Source organism: Gossypium hirsutum, chromosome A02 (assembly GCF_007990345.1).
Source record: "Gossypium hirsutum isolate 1008001.06 chromosome A02, Gossypium_hirsutum_v2.1, whole genome shotgun sequence".
Classification (NCBI taxonomy): Eukaryota; Viridiplantae; Streptophyta; class Magnoliopsida; order Malvales; family Malvaceae; genus Gossypium; species Gossypium hirsutum.
Genome location: NC_053425.1, coordinates 106,064,899 through 106,089,286, shown reverse-complemented (window position 1 = coordinate 106,089,286; position 24,388 = coordinate 106,064,899). Strand labels below are relative to the sequence as shown.

At 33.3% G+C, this 24,388-nt stretch overlaps 2 protein-coding genes and 1 non-coding gene across 3 annotated transcripts; 2 read left to right on the top strand and 1 right to left on the bottom strand.

Annotated features, from left to right (window-relative positions):
• Positions 1–3,532: 3,532 nt before the first annotated feature.
• LOC121216783 (small nucleolar RNA R71) lies at positions 3,533–3,639 on the bottom strand. Its single transcript, XR_005913001.1, has one exon. It is a non-coding gene; the product is annotated as a small nucleolar RNA R71 (small nucleolar RNA).
• A 6,045-nt stretch (positions 3,640–9,684) lies between these two features.
• Positions 9,685–10,008, top strand: LOC107931652 (putative protein TPRXL). The gene has a single exon (XM_016863588.1). The coding sequence runs from the start codon at positions 9,685–9,687 to the stop codon at positions 10,006–10,008; it is 324 nt and encodes a 107-aa protein (XP_016719077.1).
• A 3,870-nt stretch (positions 10,009–13,878) lies between these two features.
• On the top strand, positions 13,879–14,420 carry LOC107931651 (putative uncharacterized protein DDB_G0290521). Its single transcript, XM_016863587.1, has 2 exons — positions 13,879–14,102; positions 14,162–14,420. The coding sequence occupies exons 1-2, from the start codon at positions 13,879–13,881 to the stop codon at positions 14,418–14,420; spliced, it is 483 nt and encodes a 160-aa protein (XP_016719076.1).
• The last annotated feature ends 9,968 nt before the right edge of the window (positions 14,421–24,388 follow it).

The following is a 24,388-nucleotide window of genomic DNA, read 5'->3' as shown; positions in this document are numbered from 1 at the left end:
TAAGTGAAGTATGAGGTAAGTGTTATTGTTGAATTGAATGGAAGTTGAATTGAGTGATGGATAAATATTAGTATTGAATTGTATATTGATGAGAAAGTGAAATTGGAATTGGATAGTGATATAAAGTACATGATAAGAATTATTAGTAAATTACGAATGTCTAGTGAATTTTGAAATATATTACATGTATTAAAGATAGAGAATATATAAATATACGAATTATTGGTACAAGGATTAAATTGTAAAGTATTTACATGTATGAAATTCAATTTTAATGCTCAAGTAGATGGAATTTAGAACTACTAGAATATTAGTGGCATGCCATTAAGGAACTCTAGCACGCTATTTGATTATTAGCACATTAGTGCTTTCTGTTTCGCACATATGTGCTATCTGTATAACACTTTAGTGCTCTCTGTTTAATAGTGCATAATAATGCACCTCTATATCAATTCCTTATATTCTACGTGTTCTATTTATTCTAGTAGGCCTTTATTAAAAAGGTAAACAATTTTCGTTACAAGGTAAAGTATTATCTTTGATTTGTGTTTAAAAGATTGAATTAAAAATAAATTGTGAAATGAAAGGATAGAGAATGGATTAGTAAGTAAAAATGATTATGACTGAGATATCAGACAATTTCTCTAAGGATTATTCAGAATACGCAATGTTACTGTTAAGAAAGAAGTTATTCATGAGTAATCGATTTATACAGGTATGGCATCTACAAAACGAATTTACTGAAAATTTCTTTTGAATTAGTTCTTTTAGTGAGCTGTATAATGTAGAATTACTGATGATTTTAGTAGTTAGTTGCACAGTGGTAAAATGGAAAAGATATCTGACTGCTACTGTTATGATTATATATCTTACAGCAATCTTTTCTGGGTATTCTACATGATTTGTATATATATAGAAATCTATGTAATTGTTCATTTTCAAATGTGATTACTATTTTATAGAAAGGTTGGCTGATCATGATGTTAAATGGAATTGTTGAAATTTTGATTAAAATATGAGCGGTATGCTTATCTCTTCTTTAATTTTCTAATAAATTATACTTGAGAGAAGATTTGATAAAAAGGTTCATATGATGTTACTTTCTACTTCTATTGATTGAAGCTCTGAATTGTAAATATAATATAATATATATATTCGAGAAAGATATTTATTAGTCGGAGACCATTACATTTACTGTTATAACTTCTGATTCGAATCTGAAAGTTTAATAATATGAATCACAGATTGTGGATATCATGTTATTGCATTGGTTGTTACTGGGACTATTTTTAGTCTTTTCTTTTCTGGTACTATGGTTTCAATTGGTATGATGGTTACAACTTCAAAAAATTTAAAGCTTCTGTGTTAATAATTTATAGTTATATTGATGATACAATTATTACAAAAAGATATAAGATTTGAATGGTTTAATAAATGTTAGCAAAATTTTGACCAGATAAAAGTTCTGTTGATTGATAAACTGTAATATATACATATTTTAACCCAAGCTTGACATATTTATGGATAATTTTTCCTTGGTTTTATTGAATTCGATGCTCCTAATCCTTTAATTTCATGTTTTATACTCAAGAGAGCTAGGATGGTGGAAAGAGCAAGAAAAGGGCCAAAAACGGACAAATTGGGCCTAACTCAGTGTTTCACACGGCCTAGGCACTTCCACACGGGTGGTCCACATGCTCGTGTATAACACACAAGTAGACCACATGCCCGTGTGTCATGACCGTGTCGACATTAATCCAAGTCAGAATTACACACGGCCTGAGCACCTTCACACGGGCATGGCACACGGCAGTGTCCCTGTCGAGCCCAAGTCTAGTTCTACTTGGAAAAGGGCACTTTTGAGGGTTTAGAAGAATTCTAAAGCCTATATAAACACCCTAGAAGAGGATTAAAAGGGAGGCGCAGAGTAGAAGGCAGAAAAGTACTGAAGAACAACATCAGAATCACCTCGGAGACAAGATTTACATCAAGATTAAAGATTTCTATCCAATTTCCTAGAAGTTCTTTGGGTTTCTTTATGTTTTGTTGTTTTCCATACTTTGAAATGTTTTCCATTATTATCATGAACTAAACTCCCTAAATACCTAAGGGAGATGAAACCTAAGACGAATCTTATTATTCTTTGATTTATATGATAAATACTTGTTCTTATTCTTAATTGTGAGTCTTAATTCTTGCTTTAATATTTTAGGATATTAATTTAGGTTTTTTATGTGCTTATTCAGTGGAGAAAAATCCCTGTTTAAGAGTAGATCATTCATAATTAAGTGGAGTTGCATGCAATCCTAGAGATAGGACGACATAAATCTGTAGGATTAGAGTCAAATCTAATAAGGGAATCTATGGATCGAGTTAATGCAACAATAGGAGTTTTAATTAGAAAGAGATTTCGATTAATCAACCTAGAGTCAGTTGTTTTTAGTTTTGAAAGGGATATTAACATAAATCAAGGATTTGTATGGAATAAGTCAAGTGTATAAATCGTTTAATTCAAAGGTAATAAGCGAAGTCTAGGTGGATTCTTTCTTGGGTATTGTTTTCTCAATTGATTTTTCAAAAGTATTTTCCAAGTTTAATCTCTGTCGCTACGTTAGTTAATTAGATAGATAATTAGTCTTAGATAAAACATTCCATAAATATTTAGTCTAGATAATAAAAAGATAGTAATTACTAGTACTTTTAGTCCTCGTGGATAAGATATTTTTGGTTTCACCATAACTATACTACTGTTCCATAGGTGCGCTTGCCTTAAGTCGAATTTTTAGTTTGTTTAGTGACCATCAAGTTTTTGGCACCGTTGCTAGGGACTAAGATATTATGAACGTTTAATTTTTATTACTTTAGCCATTTTTTTTATTTATTGCAATTTAATTTTATTTTGCTTAAATTACTGAATTTTCTTTTATTTAATGGCAGGTTTTTATAGTTTATGACTAGAAGAAACCCGTCGGGACCTCTACTTTTTGATAGTGAGATTGAAAGCACAGCTTACAGAAATCGAAGAGAAATAAGGCGAAGCTTACGATACATAGAGGAAGGGCAAGAAGACGATAATCAAACCACAACCGAGGAGATGGCTGATAATCAAAATAATCCATTACCTCCCGTGGTTGCTGCAAACCCAGTAAATCAGGATCCTACTCCTCGTACTATGTATGATTATGCTAAACCTACTTTAACAGGAATTGAATCGAGTATAGTTAAGGCTGCTGTTGCTGCAAATAATTTTGAACTGAAACCTAACACAATTCAAATGATACAACAATTTGTTCAGTTTGATGGTTTGCAGGACGAGGATCCAAACACTCATTTAGCAAATTTTCTAGAATTCTGCGACACTTTTAAGATCAATGGCGTTTCTGACGATGCCATTCACCTTCGGTTGTTTCCATTTCCATTGAGGAACAAAGCTAAACATTGGTTAAACTCGTTACCATGAGGGTCAATCACTACTTGGGAACAAATGACAGAAAAATTTTCACTTAAATATTTTTCACCAGCTAAAACGGCTAAACTAAGGAACGATATTTCTTCTTTTGTGCAGATGGATTTAGAAACACTTTATGATACATGGGAGAGATACAATGATCTATTGAGAAGGTGCCCTCACCATGGGTTGCCCCTTTGGCTACAAGTTCAAACTTTCCACAACGGTTTGAATCCTTCAACTAGACAGATGATTGACGCAACTGCTGGTGGGACTATTAATAATAAGACACCTGAAGCGGCTTATGAGTTTATAGAAGAGATGTCACTGAATAATTATCAGTGGCAGGTCATGAAGACAAAGCCAACAAAAGAAGTCGGCATTTTTAACATTGATTCGGTTACTATGCTCTCTAATTAGGTAGAACTTTTGAATAGAAAAATTGATAGTTTACTTGGCTCTTCACAAGTTCATCCAGTAATGCAGTGCGATGCAAGTGGAGGTGGAACGAGCAATTTAGACTATCCATCCTACGACCCTACCATGGAGAATGAGCAAATGAACTATATGGGTAATAATCCTCGACCTCAAAATAATCCTTATAGTAACACTTACAATGCAGGCTGGAGGAACCACCCAAATTTTTCATGGGGAGGCCAAAGAAATCAAAGACCACCACCCCCTCCAGGCTTCCAACAACAACTGTACCAGCCAGAGAAAAAGCCGAACCTTGAAGAGATGATGACAAAATTTATCTCAGTAGCAGAAACTCATTTCAGAATATTGAAATCGTACTTAAAAATTAGCAAGCATCACTTCAAGGACTCGAGAATCAAATAGGACAACTGACTAAGATGATTTCAGAGAGACCACTAGGGAGCCTACCTAGCAATAAAGAACCCAACCCAAAATAACATGTGAAAGCAGTTACATTAAAGAGTGGGAAGGTGCTAACTGAACTTGAAAAGAAGCTGCAACCAGAAGCTGACAGACAAGAAGGTGAGGAGGAAAAACCCGAAGACAATGAAAAATCAGTGTTGAGGGAATATAAACCACTAATCCCATACCCAGCGAAGTTGAAGAAAGACCGTATGGATGCACAATTTGGTAAATTTCTCAAACTTTTTAAACAATTACATATTAATTTATCCTTTGTTGAAGCTATCTCGTAGATGCCCAAATATGCAAAATTTTTAAAGGAGCTTCTAACAAATAAAAGGAAGTTTGAAGATTTATCTATAGTGGAACTCAACGAGGAGTGCTCAGCCATACTCCAAAATAAACTACCAACCAAACTGAAAGATCCAGGAAGTTTTACTATTCCCTGCTTAATTGGTAGTTTGAATGTTGAGAAGGCACTAGCTGATTTAGGCGCTAGCATTAATTTGATGCCATATAAAATGTTTAAAAAACTTGGTCTTGGGGAACCAAAACGCACTAGGATGAGTATTCAACTAGCTGATAGATCTGTTAAATATCCTAGGGGTATTATAGAGGACGTACTTGTAAAAGTAGATAAATTTATATTCCCTGTTGATTTTGTTATGCTTGACATGGATGAGGATGTTGAGGTGCCTTTAATTTTAGGTCTTCCATTTTTAGCCACTGCTAGGGCTGTTATTGATGTAGGTGATGGTAAAATTGTGCTTAAAGTAGGTGACGAAGAGATTATTTTTAAAATTTATGATGCTATGAGATTTTCTAAGGAACAAGATGACTCATGTTATTTTACTGACTCTATTGATCATGCTACTCAAGACTCTTTACAGGAAATCGTGCAAGTTCACTATATGTATTTTAGCTCTAAGACGAGGGTACCTAAACCAGCAGATTCCTCGATCCTCACCCATTATAGGCTCATATGGACCAAGTTCGGTTCAGGAGGACACATTTCCCTATGGCCATGCCGAGATGAAAATCTCACGAAGACATAGGTACTGATGTATCCCGGAAGCAATCCACTAGCCCATACGGAGGTAAAAACCTCACGAAAGCATAGCTTCTCACTCCCACTTAAGGGTGTGACCACAACGGTCATGCAAATGCAATGTGTGTGTAAATAACAAACACATGCAACAAACACATGTAAAAATGACGTATTTTAAAATGTTTCCAAATTTTCGACATTAAGACAGAAAATAATCAATTTTCGGCTTGACTCTCTTATAGTCCCCAGCGGAGTCGCCAAGCTGTCGAAACCATTTTTTTTAAAACGAGAATTTTTGAAAAACGGGAATCGACTTTTGAAAAACGAGAATGGGAGTCGCCACCAATCTTTTAAACTGTGATTAGATCACTATATAAAACGTTTTGGTCTACGAAACTGTGAGAAAATAGGTTCGGGAGTCGATTACGTCTGAGGAAGGATTAGCACCCTCGTAACGCCCAAAATTGGTACCAAATTGAATAATTTTGTCTTAATGTTAGAATTTTGAAAATATTTAAAAAATGAGGTTTCCTTAAAACCGTAATAATTCAAATTAAGAGAATCGAGATTCATTCGCTTTGAAGGAGTATTAAATATCGCATCTAGCATAATTGGACACGATATCTTTAAACTTTCGTAGCTGAAATCATCTTATGATTTATAAAACTCGCTTAAAAAGAATATTTTAGATATTTGGACAAACGGGAAATTGCAACCCAGCATGTTAGGGCACTACTTCTCGAATTTCCAAATATCAAAACATTGCCTTACTTTTTAAAATTCCTTTTGAATCAAATGAGATTTCTTTTGTCTTGAAAATAATGATGTGTTACATAGCACAAGAAATCGAATAAACCTAATTACAATATATTTTTTATCATTTTATGCAAATATAGTAAAGATGACGAACAAGGATCTAAATTACATAATACGTTATTATTTCATGCATGATCATAAATAACGCAAACATACATATATTATTATTACATGCAAAATACAACATGGAACATAATGAATTCAATAGTAAAAAATTGTATAACGCATACATAACAACATTTTATGCAAATATATATCTAAATTATCATAATTAACTAATTTTATGTGAATATAAAAAAAAGCAAGAATAAAATGATATGTGAAATTTAATCCATTAGACAATATCAAAATAAAGGAGAATCTAAAAATAAATAAACAAATTTAGTGTACAAAATATAAAAAATAAGCTATTTAGAAATATATTAAATAATATAAAAATAATAAAAAGAGGACTCCATTTTTAAAATGATACATATATAGATTATACTATAGGGTATAATAACTTATAATGTACTAAATATTGATATTACACTTATTTATTTAATAGTAAAATAAAATAATGAAACTATATAACTAATGAGTGATAAAATAATATATATTTTATAATGAAATAATGTAAGAAATAATATAGTAAAATATAGAATATAACTTATAACCAAAATATATAATAATATGTAATATGTAATAAAATATAATGAAATATGAATACTATAAATAAGGATAATAATACATAATAAAAAAATAATATTATATATATAATAAAATATAATAACATGTAATTTATAAATAAATAATAAAAAAATATATAATATAATGAATGTTACATAAATATATTATTTTATACAATTAATATTTTTTAAAAAAAATTGAATAATATTTAAAATAAACTAAAATATATAAAAGGATTAAAATTAAAAATAATTGGAAACTTTAGGCTAATTAGAGAAATATAAAAAGAATTTGGACTCATTTGGAGAGCGCATAAAAACCGAGGGACTCACTGGGCAATTTGCCCTAATCTCAAAACGACACAGTTTCCCCGAATACGGTTTTAAATCACTGTGAGGGCCAAATTGAAATAGAATTAGAATATTTAGGCTAAATGAAGAAATAAATTGAAATTAAACTTGAAATACCGAAAGCACAGAAGGATCAATAGAGAAATTTTCCCATTTTTCTAAAAATGCGCGGATCCTCCCTGGGTAATCGTGTCAACAAGTGGATCTTTTGTTGAAACGACGCCGTTTAAATGCTTATTGAACTAAGCCAAAACGACGTCATACTCAAGGGGCTATATAAACCAAAATTTAGCCCTGAAATCATTTTTAAACTTGCCTTAAAAAAATGAGAGAAAACTCTCTGAAAGAGAATTGAGGGCAGTCCCTCGGAGCGCCGTGGTGTCTCCGTCATCGGGTCCCCTACGCGTCTACGCGCCGTCACCAATCTCGCCGAGTACGGCGGTTTAGAAGGCTAAAAGCCTTCGTTTCTGGGTAAAACACAGGTAACCCTTTTTCTTTTTGATTTTTAACAGTTTTTGCAAAATAGAAAGTAAATAAATTGATCCATATATTTATACATGAAAAAAAAAATATCACCTCATGGAAAATGAACGATTGTTTCTTATTTCTTCTGTGAATATTTGTGTGTTTTTTCTTTTTTGCCCAAAAAAAATCCCCCCCTTTTACATCATTCTGATTCGGGCTTTTATAGCCACTGTACATAGTATTTTGCATATTTTAAAGTTATTCCCTGCCATATTTGTTTTGTTTCTGTCGTTTCTTTCCATTTTTACAGGTGATCGAGGAGATTTAGCAACAACGAACACCGGCGTTGACTCGGGCATGACTCGAAGCCTGAAATCACGGCCTGGACTCACGGTGCGAACCGACGTATTGATTACGGTGTTTAGCTTCTAGAGCCTTCCATTTGCGGTGCCTAGGGTTTCTGAAACCCTAGGGCTTTTCGTATTCTGTTAACAACTTGGGCCATTTGGGCCTTGTACGTCTTGGGTCTTAGGAGTAGGCTTTTAGAAATGGGTTTGTAATGTAATGGATTGGGTCTACTGGGTAGTGTTGGTATTTGGGTTTGATTTAGGCTAATGGGGTATTGGGTGTTGGGCCATATGTGCAATGGGTTTATGGGGTATAATTTGCCTTTTGGGCTTTATTTCTTTTGTAACATGGACTGTGCAAATTGGACATTTTATTTTATTTTATTCTTTTGGTTTTCTGTTTGGTTTATTAAGCCCGGGCTAATTTGGGCTATTTCATTAATAGATAGTTAATAGATGTAATAAAAGTGCTATGGTAGGTATAGTTCTTTTAAGTGAAATGAATGGCACTTATGTGCAACTTTGAAAGTGGTTTAGATCAAAAGAATATTGAATATATGTGTTACATTATGATATTATGATTTAATGTGTATAAAGTGTGTTTTTGTCATGTTTTGGATTGGTTGAATGGAAGAATATTAAATTACTTGTTGTTTACAGTTTGCAGGGGTGGTACATTTGAAAATACTAGGTTCATTTTGAGTCCACACGGTTTGTCACACGGGCGTGTGACCAGGCCGTGTGAGACACACGGCTTGCACATGGGCATATTGTTAAGCCGTGTGTCTCCTACACCTAAATTGCTACAAATAGGTTGCCACACGGGCTGAGCACACGAGTGTGTGCCTTGGCCATATGAAATTAATTGATTAGTAAGTTACAAGTCAGAGAGCTCCATGGGGAAAAGACACGGGCATGTCCAGGCTGTGTAATCTACACGGATTGCCCTCCACGGGCATGTTAGATTAGTCACACAGGCGTGTCAAATTAGCCACACGGGCGTGTGGTACTATTCAAGGAAGAAACTTTAAAATTTCATAAAAAAATTTCTAAGCTCCCGATCGAGCCCCGGTTAGTTTTAATTATACTTATTAAGTACTATGGGCCCATTAAAGCTATGTTTTGATGTATAATATTGCATTTATTCTTGTTTTATGTACAAATATACTAAAATGACCGGTAATACTCTGTAATCCTGTTCCGGCTACGGGACGAGGTTAGGGGTGTTACATCAATATTAGTATTAATATTAGTTTGTAGGTCTCAAAATTCAAACTAAAAAATCAAACTCTTAAATAGTAACCACTTAAAGGTTTTGTTATAAGCATCAACATGATTACTAATAAATTTGGTTTAATTTACTATTTACAAATAAAATACCAGTATAAACAAACATTAACTATTAAATTAGATTTTGATTTCAAAGAAAATAATCATAACAAATAGAAGTTAAACAAGCCTAATCAACAATAGAACAAAATTTTAATATAGTATTATGAGATGTTAAAGGTTCAATTTTAGTTCATAAGAAAAGCATTTCTCTTACAGACGCATATTATATATATATATCAATATTTTAATAAAAAAAAGATAACAAGTAATAAAAAACTATTAAAAAGAGATAACAATTAATAAGAAACAATTAAAAAGCAAAAGTGAAAGATGGCATGCCAAGATCTTCTTGTTGTTGTTACACTTGTTTTCATGGTTATTGTTGGGGCATTTCCAGTCGACTCGTCACCTTCACCAGTCCCTTCCAAGGCATCTTCACCTTCGAAGTCACCATCTCCTTCTTCTCCGGCTTCTTCCCCCGAGTCCCCCTCCATTAAGTCACCGTCACAATCCTCTAATGGCTCCTCTTTTTCACCATCAAAGTCCAACGAAGGAGTACCCAGTTCATCTCATCTTGGAGCCCCAAATATCTCTTCAAGCTCTTCTTCCCCTAGCCCTAGTCAAAGCGACAATGCTAACACCAACAAAGGATAATCTTCTGAGGTTGAGTCTCTCGAGGAGGTCTCATCCCCTCTTTCACCAACTGCCAATGATGAAGTTTCTGACTCCCCTTCTCCTAGCCCTAAAAGCAAAGGCAATGTTATCGATAGTGAGACCCTTGCACTAGCACCAGCCCCCTTTAATTCCATTGAAATAAAGGCCACCACTTGCATTTTTAGTGTTGTAACTATTTTCGGATTCTTCCTCTTTGAAGCTTTACATGCATAAGTTCACAGAAGGCCTTGAGATGTGCTTTCTAGTTACCTTTAATTTTTTTTGAAAAAAAGTCATATTTATATGCTCAATAAAATTGTACTCTTATGGCCTGAAATGAAATATATAATATAATTTTTTAATTAATGTACTAATATTGAATCAAAACTCATTAACATTTGGTATCAGATAAGTGCTAAATACTAATTAAGCTTGTTTAAAAATTTTCAAACTTAAGCTCGAACTTGAGGTAGATAAAGCTTGTGCATATTCAAGCTCAAGCTTAGCTTAATAATTAAGTTTAAGGTTAATAATATATACTAAAGATGAAAACATTATTTAAAAATATTAAAACATTTAAAATATGTATTAAAAATGAAAGGCTCGATAAGGCTCATGAGTTGTTCAAGCAAGTATTTCTAAGCTTGAATTTTACTCAATCGATAGCTAAAGCTTGGCTCGATAAATACTGAATCAAGTTCAATTTTTTTAGTCAAATTCATTGTAGTGAATTCTATGTTTGAAGATATTTGTAATACCCTACGGAAATCCCACATCGGCAAAGCACGGGGGAGACCTTGGCTATATAAAGGGGTAACAACACTTATGTAGTAAGAGGCCTTTTAGGGGTGAATGGGCGCTCCCAAGAACAAAGCGAAGAAGGCCATGTGCCTTGCCTATTCTATACTAGTCGAACGCATGTATGTGTTTATTTAAGTTGATCGAATGTGTCTACTGGCTTGTTTGCTATAAACGAATATGTGTAATCTGCTAATGTACACTATTGTATTGCTTTCTCATATCCTGAATGCATGATTACATGCTTGTTGTTTTGACTTTTTGAACGTATGAAAAACAAGATTAATTGGTGACGGAGTAGTTTCGTGGAGTATTGGTGGTATATCCACAATATTGTTGTCGGTATACTACACCCCGAGTATGGCTTGATCACATCATTGGCAACATCGTCTACATCTTATTGGCAACTTTTCTATATTATTAGAGGTTTACTGTAATTTACTGGCAGTTTATCTGCATTTTTGGTGGCTCGTCTACATTACTGACAGCTTATTTGCAAACTTTTATTTTTGGTTTATCCACACTGAGCTACGGGCCCGAATTATTTTGGTGATTTACTAGATGGGTTTTGGAGAACTCGTAGTGTGTAACGGATGGCTGGCTATGACCTTTTGCATTGTCATTCTCAAGCATGCATATTCATAACTATTGGAAGCACAATGAAAGTTTGAATTTTGTGTACCACTATAATTATCGATAATCTATTAGCTTTTGTGCTCAATTGTTAAACAGGTTTCTTGCATGATTTGTAAGTTCTGCATTCTTTGTTCACTTTTGATCAAGACTCACATTGGGTTTTTTAAGCTTATCCCATTAGTTTAACATTTCTCAAGTAGCCCGAAAGGTTAGGGCTTGAATTTGGCAATTTGGGGGTCTCGTGTCGGTTTTATTAAATAAAATATTTAATTTTATATTTTTATTATTTGGTTTGTAATAATTTATTTTTCGAATTATGGCATGAGATTGATTTTTGGGGTATATTTAGTTATTGCAAGCATGAATGTAAAGAATTGGATAAGTTAAATAATTGACTCAATTAATAATTGGTCATTAAAGTTGCTAATTATGGTTTTAGAAACTAATTGTGAATACTGATTTTTCAACTGCAAAACTGGATTTTTTTGGAAACTCAATATAACAATTAATGATCAAATATGTAATATGTTTTTATATTTAACGAAAATCTTTTTAATTTGAATTCTTATTGAACTTGGCAAAATTAATTTTATTTAAAAAAATAAAAAGATGCACAATAGGGTTTCTTGAAAATTAAGCGAATGTTTTGAAAACAAGTTTATGAGAGTCTGCTTGTTGCTTTTGGTCCATTTCGGTAGCCGATATGACCTTCAAAATCTAGTTTTAACTTCTGGGCTAGGTTGGGGGGTTATATTAGAAAATAAATGGAAAAATAAATGGAACGGTAAGTTGAATTAGATGGTGGATTGAATATGATATAGATTTGGGTATATACATGTAATGCTATTAATTGGATATGTTTTTGGTATCCTAATACCTTGTTCTATATTATGTATACATGTTTTGGCATAGGTGGCTGTGAATCATAAAAGTGTAAATTGGCTGGTTTGTTCGGAAACTTGAAATAGCTATAAAATGACTCAAATTTTACCAAAAACAGTGCCCACATCCCAAAGACTAATCATCCTCATCGCAACTTTAACCAACATGAGTTACGTCACGACGTCGAGTGGACTAAAGTCACGATGTGACAAACTATTTGGTGATGTCACAACGTCGACCATGAGATTTTGATTACATTTTGGTCTGCTTTTATTTTCAGGTCAACGAAAAAGCTTTCGTAAACCCGATTAAGACTCAGATTTGATTATGTATCATAATGCAAATGTGTTTAATTTATAATTGTATATTTGAATGATTATGTTTTTGAATAATTGACTATAGTTTTTCTAGCGACGAATGTGGCATCCTATAGCTCAGACCCAGTGATCGGGTCAAGCGAAGGGTGTTACACAATGGGTTTTTTAAAGGGGAGGATGAGTAGATTTTAAAAAAGAGCTTCAGTGGCTTTAGAATGAAAGAAGGAATAAATTTTAAAATAGGAAAATATGTCTAACCAAGTTGGAAACTTGAATATTGAAGCTAAAGCCCATTCCCCCCCCCCAAATACCAGGCGCTCTTTTAGGCTTAGAGATATTTAAGAAAAAAACCTTAAACAGGTCTACAAGTGATCTATTCGCCCATGATCAACCATACAAGCAAGCAAGTTATAGATAAGTTCAATCATACAAATCAATCTAATAATGGAAACTCAACATTTGAGAGATCTTGAAATAAGCATTGAGACTTCGGCTTTTCTTTCGTCATAATATGAACTCAAAACTCGTGTTTCTTTCCATTTAATGGAACTTTTGAAGCATATAGAATATGATAGATAATTAGATATTAGATAAGACATGGAAGATACAAAATATGACAAGTCAACTAAATAATTAAATTTACTTTTAATTTAGAATTTTAGTTGTATTTATTTATATTTTAAATTTAAATTTAAATTTAAATTTAATATATTATATAATATAAATAGTTTTACATATATTTTATAGAATTATCAAATGATAATTTCAAATGTGATAATAAAACTAGTATATTTATATATAGTTTTCTATGAAAATAAAAAACAAGATAAACCTTGAGAATTTCTATCTCATCAATATTAGTTTGTACGTTTCAAAATTCAAACTTAAAAAATCAAACTCTTACATAATAACCGCGGATAGGTTTTGTTATAAGTATCAATATGATTAGTGATAAATTTGGTTTAATTTACTATTTACAAATAAAAATTCAAGTATAAACAAACATTAACTATTAAATTAGATTTTGATTCCAAAGAAAAATATCATAACAAATGGAAGTTAAACAAGCCTAATAAAAAATAGAACAAAATCTTAATATAGTATTATGAGATGTTAAAGGTTCAATTTTAGTTCATAAGAAAAGCACTTCTCTTACATAGACATATTATATATATATCAATCTTTTAATAAAAAAGATAACAAGTAATAAGAAACTATTAAAAAGAAAAAGTGAAAGATGGCATGCCAAGATCTTGTTGTTGTTGTTGCACTTGTTTTCATGGTTGTTGTTGGGGCATTTGCTATCGAATCGTCACCTTCACCAGTCCCTTCCAAGGCATCTTCACCTTCGAAGTCACCATCTCCTTCTTCTCCGGCTTCTTCCCCCAAGTCCCCCTCCATTATGTCACCGTCACAATCCTCCAATGGCTCCTCTTTTCACCATCAAAGTCCGACGAAGGAGTACCCAATTCATCTCATCATGGAGCCCCAAATAGCTCTTCAAGCTCTTCTTCCCCTAGCCTTAGTCAAAGCGACAACCCTAACACGAACAAAGGATACTCTTCTGAGGTTGAGTCTCCCGAGGAGGTCTCATCACCTCCTTCACCAATTGCCAATGATGAAGTTTCTGACTCCTCTTCTCCTAGCCCTAAAAGCACAGGTGATGTTATCGATAGTGAGACCCTTGCACTAGCACCAGCCCCCTCTAATGCCATTGAAATAAAGGCCACCACTTGTATTGTCGGTGTTGTAACTATTGTCGGATTCTTCCTCTTTTAAGCTTATCATGCTTAAGTTCATGGAAGGCCTTGAGTTGTGCTTTCTAGTTAATTTTAATTTTTATTAAAATAAGTCATATTTATATGCTATTTAAAATTGTACTCTTGAGGCCAGAAATAAAATTTATAATATATATTTTTTAATTAATGTACTAATAGTGAATCAAAACCAGTTAACATTTGGCATCAAATATGTGCTAATCATAGATTAAGCTTGTTTAAGAATTTTCATACTTAAGGTTGAACTTGAGATAGATAAAGCTTGTCTATATTCAAGCTCAAGCTTAGCCTAATAATTAATTTTAGGCTTAATAATATATATTAAAGATGATAACATATTTTAATAATCTAAAAATATTTAAAATATATATTAAAAATGAAAGGCTCGATAAGGCTTACAAGCTATTCAAGCAAGTATTTCTAAGCTTGAATTTTACTCAATTGATAGCTAACGCTCGGCTCAATAATTATCGAATCAAGTTCAAGGTTTTGTTTTTGTCAAATTCATTGTAGTGAATGCTATGTTTGAAGATTTTTGCTTAATGATCCTAAGCTTGAAATGTTAGCTTGATATGCAAAGTATAGAAAATAGATGGAAGGGTAAGTTGAATTAGATGGTGGATTGAATATGATATAGATTTTGCTATATACATGTAATTTTATTGATTGTATTTTTTTTGTATCCTAATACCTCGTTCTATATTGTGTATACATGTTTTGGCATAGGTGACTATGAATCATAAAGGTGTAAATTGGTTGGTTTGTTTGGAAACTTGAAATAGCTATAAAATTGCTCAAATTTTATCAAACACAGAGTCCACATCCCGGCGAGCAATCTTCCTCTTCGCAACTTCAGTCGACATGACTATGTCACGATGTTGAGTTGCCTGAAGTCATGATGTGATGAATTGTTTGGTGATGTCATGACATCGGACCTAAGATTTTGGAACTTTATAATTTGGTCCTACTTCATGCTCGGCTTAACAAAAGAGATATTTTAAACTCGATGAAGACTCAATTTTGAATATGTATCATACTGTGAAATCATGTATAATTGAATCTAGTTACTCCAGCAATGAATGTGATATCATGTAGCTCGGACTCGATGATTGGGTCGGAAGATAAGTGTTACACACTGGGTATTTTAGCAAAAGAAAGAGGAGGAGAGTAGGTCTTAACAAAGAGCTTGAAGGGCTATAGAATGAAAGAAAGAAATAAAAAGTATAAAATATGAAAATACGTCTGACCAAGTTGGCAACTTGAATATTGAAGCTAAAGCCCATTTCCCCAAATACTAGGCATTTTTTTAGGCTTACAAATATTTAGGAAAAAAACCTTAAACAGGTCTAGAAGTGATCTATTCGCCAACGATCGACCATACATGCAAGCAAATTCTAGATAAGTTCAACCATACAAATCACTCTATTCATGTAAACTCAACATTTGAGAGATCATGAAATAAGCATTGAGACTTCAGTTTTTCTTTCGTAATAATATGAACTCAAAACCCATGTTTCTTTCCATTTAATGGAACCATTGAAGCATATAGAATATGATAAATAATTAGATATTAGACAAGACATGGAAGATACAAAATATAACAAAGTTAACTTAATAAAAGAATTTACTTTTAATTTAAAATTTTAGTTGTATTTTATTTATATTTTGAATTTAAATTTAAAATTTTATATAATATAGTATTATATATAAATAGTTTTAAATATATTTTATAAAATTACCAAATTATAATTTCACATGTGTTAATAAAACTAGTATATTTATATACGGTTGCTTATTAGAAAATAAAATACGATAGACCTCCAGAATTTCTATCTCATAAATCTTAATTTGTAAGTCTCAGAATTCAAAAGAAGAAAAAAATCAAACTCTTAAACTATAAGCATTGAAAGGTTTTGTTATAAGTTTAAATATGAGTACTAATAAATTTGGTTTAATTTACCATTTACAAAGAAAAATATCAATATAAACAAACATTAACTATTAAATTAGATGTTCATTTCAAACAAAAATCCATAACAAATAGAAGTTAAACAAGCATAATAAACAATAAAAAAAAATCTTAATATATAATGAGATGTTAAAGGTTCAATTTTAGTTCATAAGAAAATCACTTCTCTTACGTACACATATTATATATATATCAATCTTTTAATAATAAAAAAATATATAACAAGTAATAAGAAACTATTAAAAAGCAAAAGTGAAAGATGGCATGCCAAGATCTTGTTATTGTTGCACTTGTTTTCATGGTTGTTGTTGGGGCATTTTCTGTCGAATCGTCACCTTCATGAGTCCTGTAACACCCCAAACCCGGCCCAGACGTTATGGCCGAATCCGGCGTGTCACATTGAAGCATTACTATAAAAGTCATTGTAATAGCCCAAATTTGATCGGGCTTTAAAAGGGCAAAACAGATAAATGGATAAATAAATATTTATTTTGAAGTCCAATTTCAGTCCAGAATTACAAATATAATTTGGACAGATTGGAATGGCCCATTACTTGAAAGATTTAAGGTCCATCTACAAGCTTGACTTATATGAAAATATAATCTTCAATATGCAATCTTAGATATGATACAATCTTAGATATGATTGCAATCTTAGATATGATATGCAATCTTAGATATGATACAATCTTAGATATGATTGCAATCTTAGATATGATATGCAATCTTAGAAGATATGATTTTGTAATCTTAGAGATTTAATTTGTAGATACCTTTTCATCTTAACCGTTGATGTAATTGATCTGTACCGTTGGATTTGAGGAGATTCAACTGTAAATAGAGGCCTCTCCCTTCATTGTAGATCACTTGAGTTTTGGGAAGCAATAAGAATTCTTGAGAGCATTCACTCAAATTTCTCTCCCTCTTGCATTCTTACTCACTGTGGTTTGTTCTTATTTATTCTTCGTCTATCTTAGTTTTTCAACCTTTTTTTTATTTTTAATTTCTTCATTTTTCAAATATGCATATTTATTCCTATCTTTTATACATTTGATTATGTATTTTATATATTATAATATTTAACATTTTTATATAGTTTATTTTCAAATATATATTTTCTATGCATGTATATATATTATATTATCATTTCATGTATTTTGAACTATTGCATTATATTTTTATAATTTGTAAATGTTCTATTTATACATTGTTTTAGTGTATGTCATTTATCTTATTTGTGCATAGTTTCATTTTTTATATGCTATGTTTAATTATTTCTTTTATGTGCTATTTTATGATATATATTGTTGTATAATTTTTGCATGTATTATGTTTTTCTTTTAATTTACTCATGTTTTTATTTGTTTATTATCTTATATTTACCCTAGTATGATTTCTTTCATTAAACGTATGTTCATGTTATTTAGTTTTGTCTTAATGATATTATTTATGTTTGTATGGAAATGTTAGAATATTTTGTACATCTATGCTTCATGATGCATTAATATGTCATCCTAAAACGTCATTTAAAATAATATTCCAAGGTTTTTTTTAAAAAAAATAAAAGGCAATGCTTGATGTTTGGAAACTTCGAGAAAGGTAGTGCCCTAACTTACTGGGTTGCGACTTTTCTCGTTGAATTCGAATAGTCAAGCACCTTTCTAAGTGATTTTGAGTTTTCAAAACTTAAACAATTATTTCGAGATTTCAAAACATAGTGTCCTAACTTACTGGATATGGTGTTTTGTTGTTTCGAGATAGAAATTTTCAAAAGACGAGCTTAGTTTCGAAGGTTTTAAAATGTTGCGTCCTAACTTACTAGATGTGATGTTTTGACTCGTTTGAAATAAGTAAGCCTTAATTTTCAAAATTGAGACATTGTAATTAAAAGAGGTTTGCATCTTAAAACTTTCAAATTTCCGACATTAAAGACACTTGATAATCAATTAGGTACCAATTTTTGGGCGTTACGAGGGTGCTAACCCTTCCTCGTACGTAACCGACTCTTGAATCCGTTTTCTCGACTTTCGTAAACCAAAATTAATGTTTTAAAACAAAACATTTTATAAGGTGATCCAATCACACCTAAAAAGATTGGTGGCGACTCCCATTTCCGTTTTTCTTAAAGTCGATTCCCATTTTCCAAAACTCGATTTAAAAATGGTTTCGACAGTCATGTTTTATCTAAAATCTTTCTTAGTGTTTAAAAAGTATCTTCGTTATAGATTAAAGTGAATGGAAGCTGTGCACCAGGTAGGATGCCGGAAAAGAGGAGGTGAGTCTATTAGACTGCTTAAGTACCAAGCTCTCCACGGATCCACTCCTAGACATGCACACAACCACTGCCACACTTTAACTGAGTGATTGTTTAGGGAAAACCATTTCGTTTAAAACCATTTGGAAAGGTTAGTAATTTTGAAATGTTTTCGTTGCAGAAGCCTTGCTTTGTTATCGCAATATTTTGAAATCAAGCAACCTTTTTAAAACGCGCCCTAGAGCTATTCAATTTCAAACAGTTAAAACAATATCATATCTAAGCTAACAAAACATACTAAAAACAATTAAAAATAATTAAAGCGGCCTTATTACAAATTAAAACCCGAAAACATAAAGGAAATAATCTAGAATAAAAGTGAAGGCATAAACACTTATTTTAAACAATCCATATGGCCACTCTGAATCCCTCCAGCTCCAAGTCCACCGATCTAAGGCTCACCTGCAAAGATGGGAAAAAAGGGGTGAGTTTGGAAAACTCAGTGTGTAAAGTACCCCAACCACAGCCCAAATCAGTTCAAGCTTTATTGGGCCTAGGCCCTATTCAGAAACTAGAGTTAACTGGGCCTTAGCCCATGTCAATATTAATCTAGGCCATAGCCCCTTACAGTATCAGAGTATACTGGGCCTAGCCCATATCAGTATCAATCTGGGCCGTAGCCCTATTACAAGTCGAGATTTATTGGGCCTTGCCCATATTAACACAGTTGGGCCCATTTCAATATAGTTGGCCCATAACAAAACAGTCTCATATGATTAATGCATAATAACCCCATCCAACCCTGCACTTGCCTCCGTCCATCCCTACACTTCCTATGGGGAATAAATCACCCACGCCATCCCTACACTTACAGTGTTAGCACCGGTTGCGGCACTAACTATAATCTACAGCAAAGCTGTTTATATCAGAATATGTGGCACAGACACCAGAACGGGTTCTTCCTCCATAACAAAACCCAACTCCATGCAGTATAACATGTGTGCAGAATATATATATCATTAACAAGGCATGCTTCAGAAAGACAGTCAGATTATAGCGTAAGAACAGTTATTTACCCCCGAAAGGCGTAATTGTAAACTTACCCCTTCAGGGGTATTACGGTAATTTTACCTTACAAAGGTATTTTAGTAATTTTATCAGTCTTTTTAGGGTTTCATGCTCATTAAATTTATTAACGTATTAACAAAAACACTTACCGAGCATTTTTACCGAATTGGGCCCGTTGGCCCATTAACCCGATTTCAGCCCATTAAGCCTAAATATACCGAAGTGCACGAAATTGCGTACTCTACAATCTTACCGTTGAAGTTACCAAAATTATCAATACAAACAATCTCACGAGCGTTCGCACGCACGCAAGTTCTCGAAACGCCGGCTTTTCGGCATTTCGGCTTTTGCCGATCTAGTCTACTAGTGGGTGTCGTTTACACACCTATTTTATGACGAAACGTTGACGAGTTCCACACACGAGCAGCCTACAATCAGTTACTATAACATTAGATTAAAACTCGATAACAACTTAACACATCAAACCCTTACCATATTCGGCCATAGTCTATATCCTTAACCCTTACCTTTATCGATCTCCAACTACCAGATCTAAATGCTTCAGCAGTGTCAACCCTCTATGCTCCTTGATTACTTGTCCTTAAATCCACACTAAATACATAACAGAACAATAAACAAAACCAATAACCCTTTAGTCTTAGTCGATAGCCACCCTATGCGTATAAGGGTTTTCGACTTTTCTTAAAAACCCGAAATAACGAATGGATAGAAAGATCTGAGCACTTACCGAGGATCTACTTGCCAGAAATGTTCCGAACTGTCTTCTTATTCCAGATTTGTTGTAGATCTAACCCAAAATACGGATAGAGAATAGATCTAGGGGATTCGGCTTTTAAAGAAACGAGATGGAAAATAGAAGTTTGTGAAGTAGAGTGGAGATGTCGGTAGAAGGATAAGCGAGTTGTGAAGTTCGGCTTTTTGCACGAAGAAAAGTCTCTATATTCAGCAATAATGAGAATAGAATCAGAAAGAAAGGACTTATGGGTAGGAGTAGAAGATTAAGCTTGGTGAAGAAAAGATGAACAAAAAGAATGAAGGTCGATCTCAAAAATAATAATAGATGTGAATGGCCCCAACCTAAATCGACTAACACTTAAAAATACCCAAAACTAAACAAAGAAGAAAAACAACCCATACAAGCCAAAATTTTAAGAGCTTTTTCGGCATTTAATTGCCTATAGCCGAATTCGTACTACCATGAGTCCTATTTCGGCATAAAATCCTTTCCAAGTTCAAATTCCATGTTTTTCTCCTTAATTTTAGCCACCACCAATTTAAATCCCATCCAAATTCCTTGCACCATCAGCAGCAGTCCACTACTTGACCGACTCAAGCCACTGCTAGGAGAGTTTCGGTCAAACTCTAACTCTTCCCCACGTGAGCAGCAAAATTAGTCCTTCGCGCGCACAGCAGCTCAAACTTCAGACCTCATCCTATCCCTGCGCTCCACATCCTACTACTGGCCACTGCACCAAGCTTTCCTTTACACCATAATAGGGTCACAATTAATCTTAATCTATTCCTGCTAAAGCCTCGGTTACTTACGAAATAAAAAGGAAATTTCTCCTTCTATACATCTCAAACCTGCGACCTTCTAAACACACACATACGCCGCTTACCACTGCACCAAAGTTCCTTTCATGCAATAATCTTCTCACAATTAACTTATAACAGTTACCTGCTTCAGTTCTGGCCCATTTTTAAAAATAAAATAGAATTTGCCCGAGCAAGGACTCGAACCTGCGCCCTCTCCGCTGCTGCCATTGTGCCATAGGCACTCCTTGTGTTGGATTATGTTCACAACTCCTCTTAACCCCTATTTTAACCGCAACCTGAATACTAAAAAAAACAACCCTTTTGTGCGCGTCGTGCCTTGAACCCAGGTACCTCCCACGCCCTCCTAGCGTGCTTAGCCACTGGGCCAGGTGCTTGTTTGTGCTAAAACTCAGTCCAAATTATTAATAAGGCCTATTGCCCAGATTCCCTTAAGAGGCAAAATTTAAGAATTTTGCTAAAGCTATGGGCCGAACCCTGGACTTTTTCCCACACCATAAACCCTTCGTAAATTATTAAATTACTAAACTAAACATACCAAATAATAATAATAATTTAAAACATCCAAATTATTCGGGCCGTCTTCTACCCGAACCCAGACTCAAGGCCTAATACTTCCAGGCCCAAAAATTGGGGCGTTACAAGTCCCTTCCAAGGCATCTTCACGTTTGAAGTCGCCATCTACTTCTTCTTCGACTTCTTCCCCCAACTCACCCTCTATTAAGTGATAAACCATAATATAGACACATTTTTATCCCCTGCTTGGCATGTTTATGAAAGAATGATCATTAGTTTTATTGAATACAATGCTCCTAATCCTTTAATTTCATGTTTTACACTCAGGACAGCATAAGAAAGTGAAAAGAGCAAGAAACGAGCCAAAGACAGACAAAATAGGCTAATTGCAGTGTTCCACACGGCCGTGTGTGACACACGAGCAAACCACATGCCCGTGTGTAATGACCGTGTTAACTAAAAACCAACTCACAATTGCACATGAATTGAGGACCCTCACACGGGCGTAGCACATGGTCGTGTCCCTATCGAGCCCAAGTCTAATTCTATTCGGAAAAGGCTAATTTTGAGCTATCTTGGGCATTCAAAAGTATATATAAACACCCTAGAAAAGAATCAGAGGGGACACGCAAAGTAGAAGGCAGAGAATACTCGAGGGCAGCCATCGGAAGTAGGTCGGACGCAGGATCTACTTCAAGACTGAAGATCTCCATTCAATTTCCTCAGAAGTTTTTTGGGTTTCTTTATGTTTTGTTGTTTTCCCAATTTTGAGATGTTTTCCCCCATCATTATGAACTAAACTCCCTAAATACCTAAGAGAGATAAAACCTAAGACAGATCTTACTACTATTTGATTTATATAATAAATACTTGCAGGATCTTAATTGTGAGTTTTAATCCTTTCTTTAACATTCCAGGATATTAATTCAGGTTTTGATGTGCTTATTCAGTGGAGCAAAAGTCTCTGTTTAAGAGTAGATCTTCCATAATTAAGCAGAGTTGCACGCAATCCTTGAGATAAGATGACATAAGTCTGTCGGATTAAAGTCAAATCTAATAAGGGAATCTATAGAGCGAGTTAATGCGACAATAGGGGCTTTAATTAGAAAGAGATTTCAACTAATCAACCTAGAGTCAGTTGTTTTTAGTCTCGAGAGAGATATTAACATAAATCAGGGATTTCTACAGATTAAGTCAAGTGAATAAATCATCTAATTCGGAAGTAATAAGTGAAGTCTAGGTGGATTTTTCTTTGGGTATTGTCTTCTCCATCAGTTTTCCAAAAGTATTTTCCAACATTTATTTCTATCATATTTTTAAGTCAATTAGATAATTAGTTTTAGTTTAAAAACATCCCTTTAGTTATTAGGCTAGATAATAAAAAGATAGTAATTACTAGTACTTTTAGTCCTTGTGGATACGATATTTCCGGTCTCACCATAACTATACTACTGTTCGATAGGTGCGCTTGCCTTAGTCAAATCTTTAGTTAGTTTAGCTATCATCATTAAGCCACTGTCACAATTCTCCAATAGCTCCTATTTGTTACCACCAAAATCCAATGAAGGAGCACCCAAGTCACCTCATTTAGGAGCATCAAAGATCTCTTCAAGCTCCTCTTCCCCTAGCCCTAGGAAAGGTAGCAACCTTAAGGACAAAAAAAAGATACTCTTCTAAGGTTGAGTCTCCCTGGGAGGTCTCATTCCCTCCTTTACTAACTGTCAATGATAAAGTTTTTGACTCCCCTTCTCCTAGCCCTAAAAGCACGGGTGATGTTGCTGATAGTGATAGTCCTAAATCTAGTAATGGTAGTCCTGCACTAGCACCTTCTAATGCAATTGAAATCAAGGCCACCACTTGCATTGTTGGTATAGAAACTATTTTCAGATTCTTCCTCTTTTAGGCTTCACATGCATAAGTTCATGAAAGGCCTTAAGATGTGCTTTCTAGTTAGGTTCAATTTCCTTTTTTAAAAAAAAAGTCATATTTATACGCTAATTAAACTTGTACTCTTGGGGCCTGAAATAGAGTTTATAATATACTTTTTACTTTAAATTAATGTACTAATAGTGAATAAAAACCCATTAACATTTGGCATCAGATAAGTGCTGATCACTAATTAAGCTTGTTTAAGAATTTTCATTCTTAAGTTCAAACTTGAGCTCGATAAAGCTTGTGCATTTTCAAGCTCAAGCTTAGCTTGATAATTATGTTTAGGGTTAATAATATATATAAAACAAGATAACATAATTTAATAATATAAAAACATTTAAATTATATATTAAAAATGAAAGGCTAAATAAAGTCACGAGTTGTTTGAGCAAGTATTTCTAAGCTTGAATTTTACCCAATCGATAGCTAATGCTCGGATCGATAATTACCAAATCAAATTCAAGTTTGTTTTTTGGGTAAAATCCATGATAGTGAATGCTATGTTTAAAGATGTTTGCTTAATAATCCTAAGCTTAAAATGTTAGTTTGATATGCAAAGTATAGAAAATAGATGGAATAGTAAGTTGAATTAGATGGCGGATTGAATATGACATATATTTGGCTATATACATGCAATGTTATTGATAGAAAATGT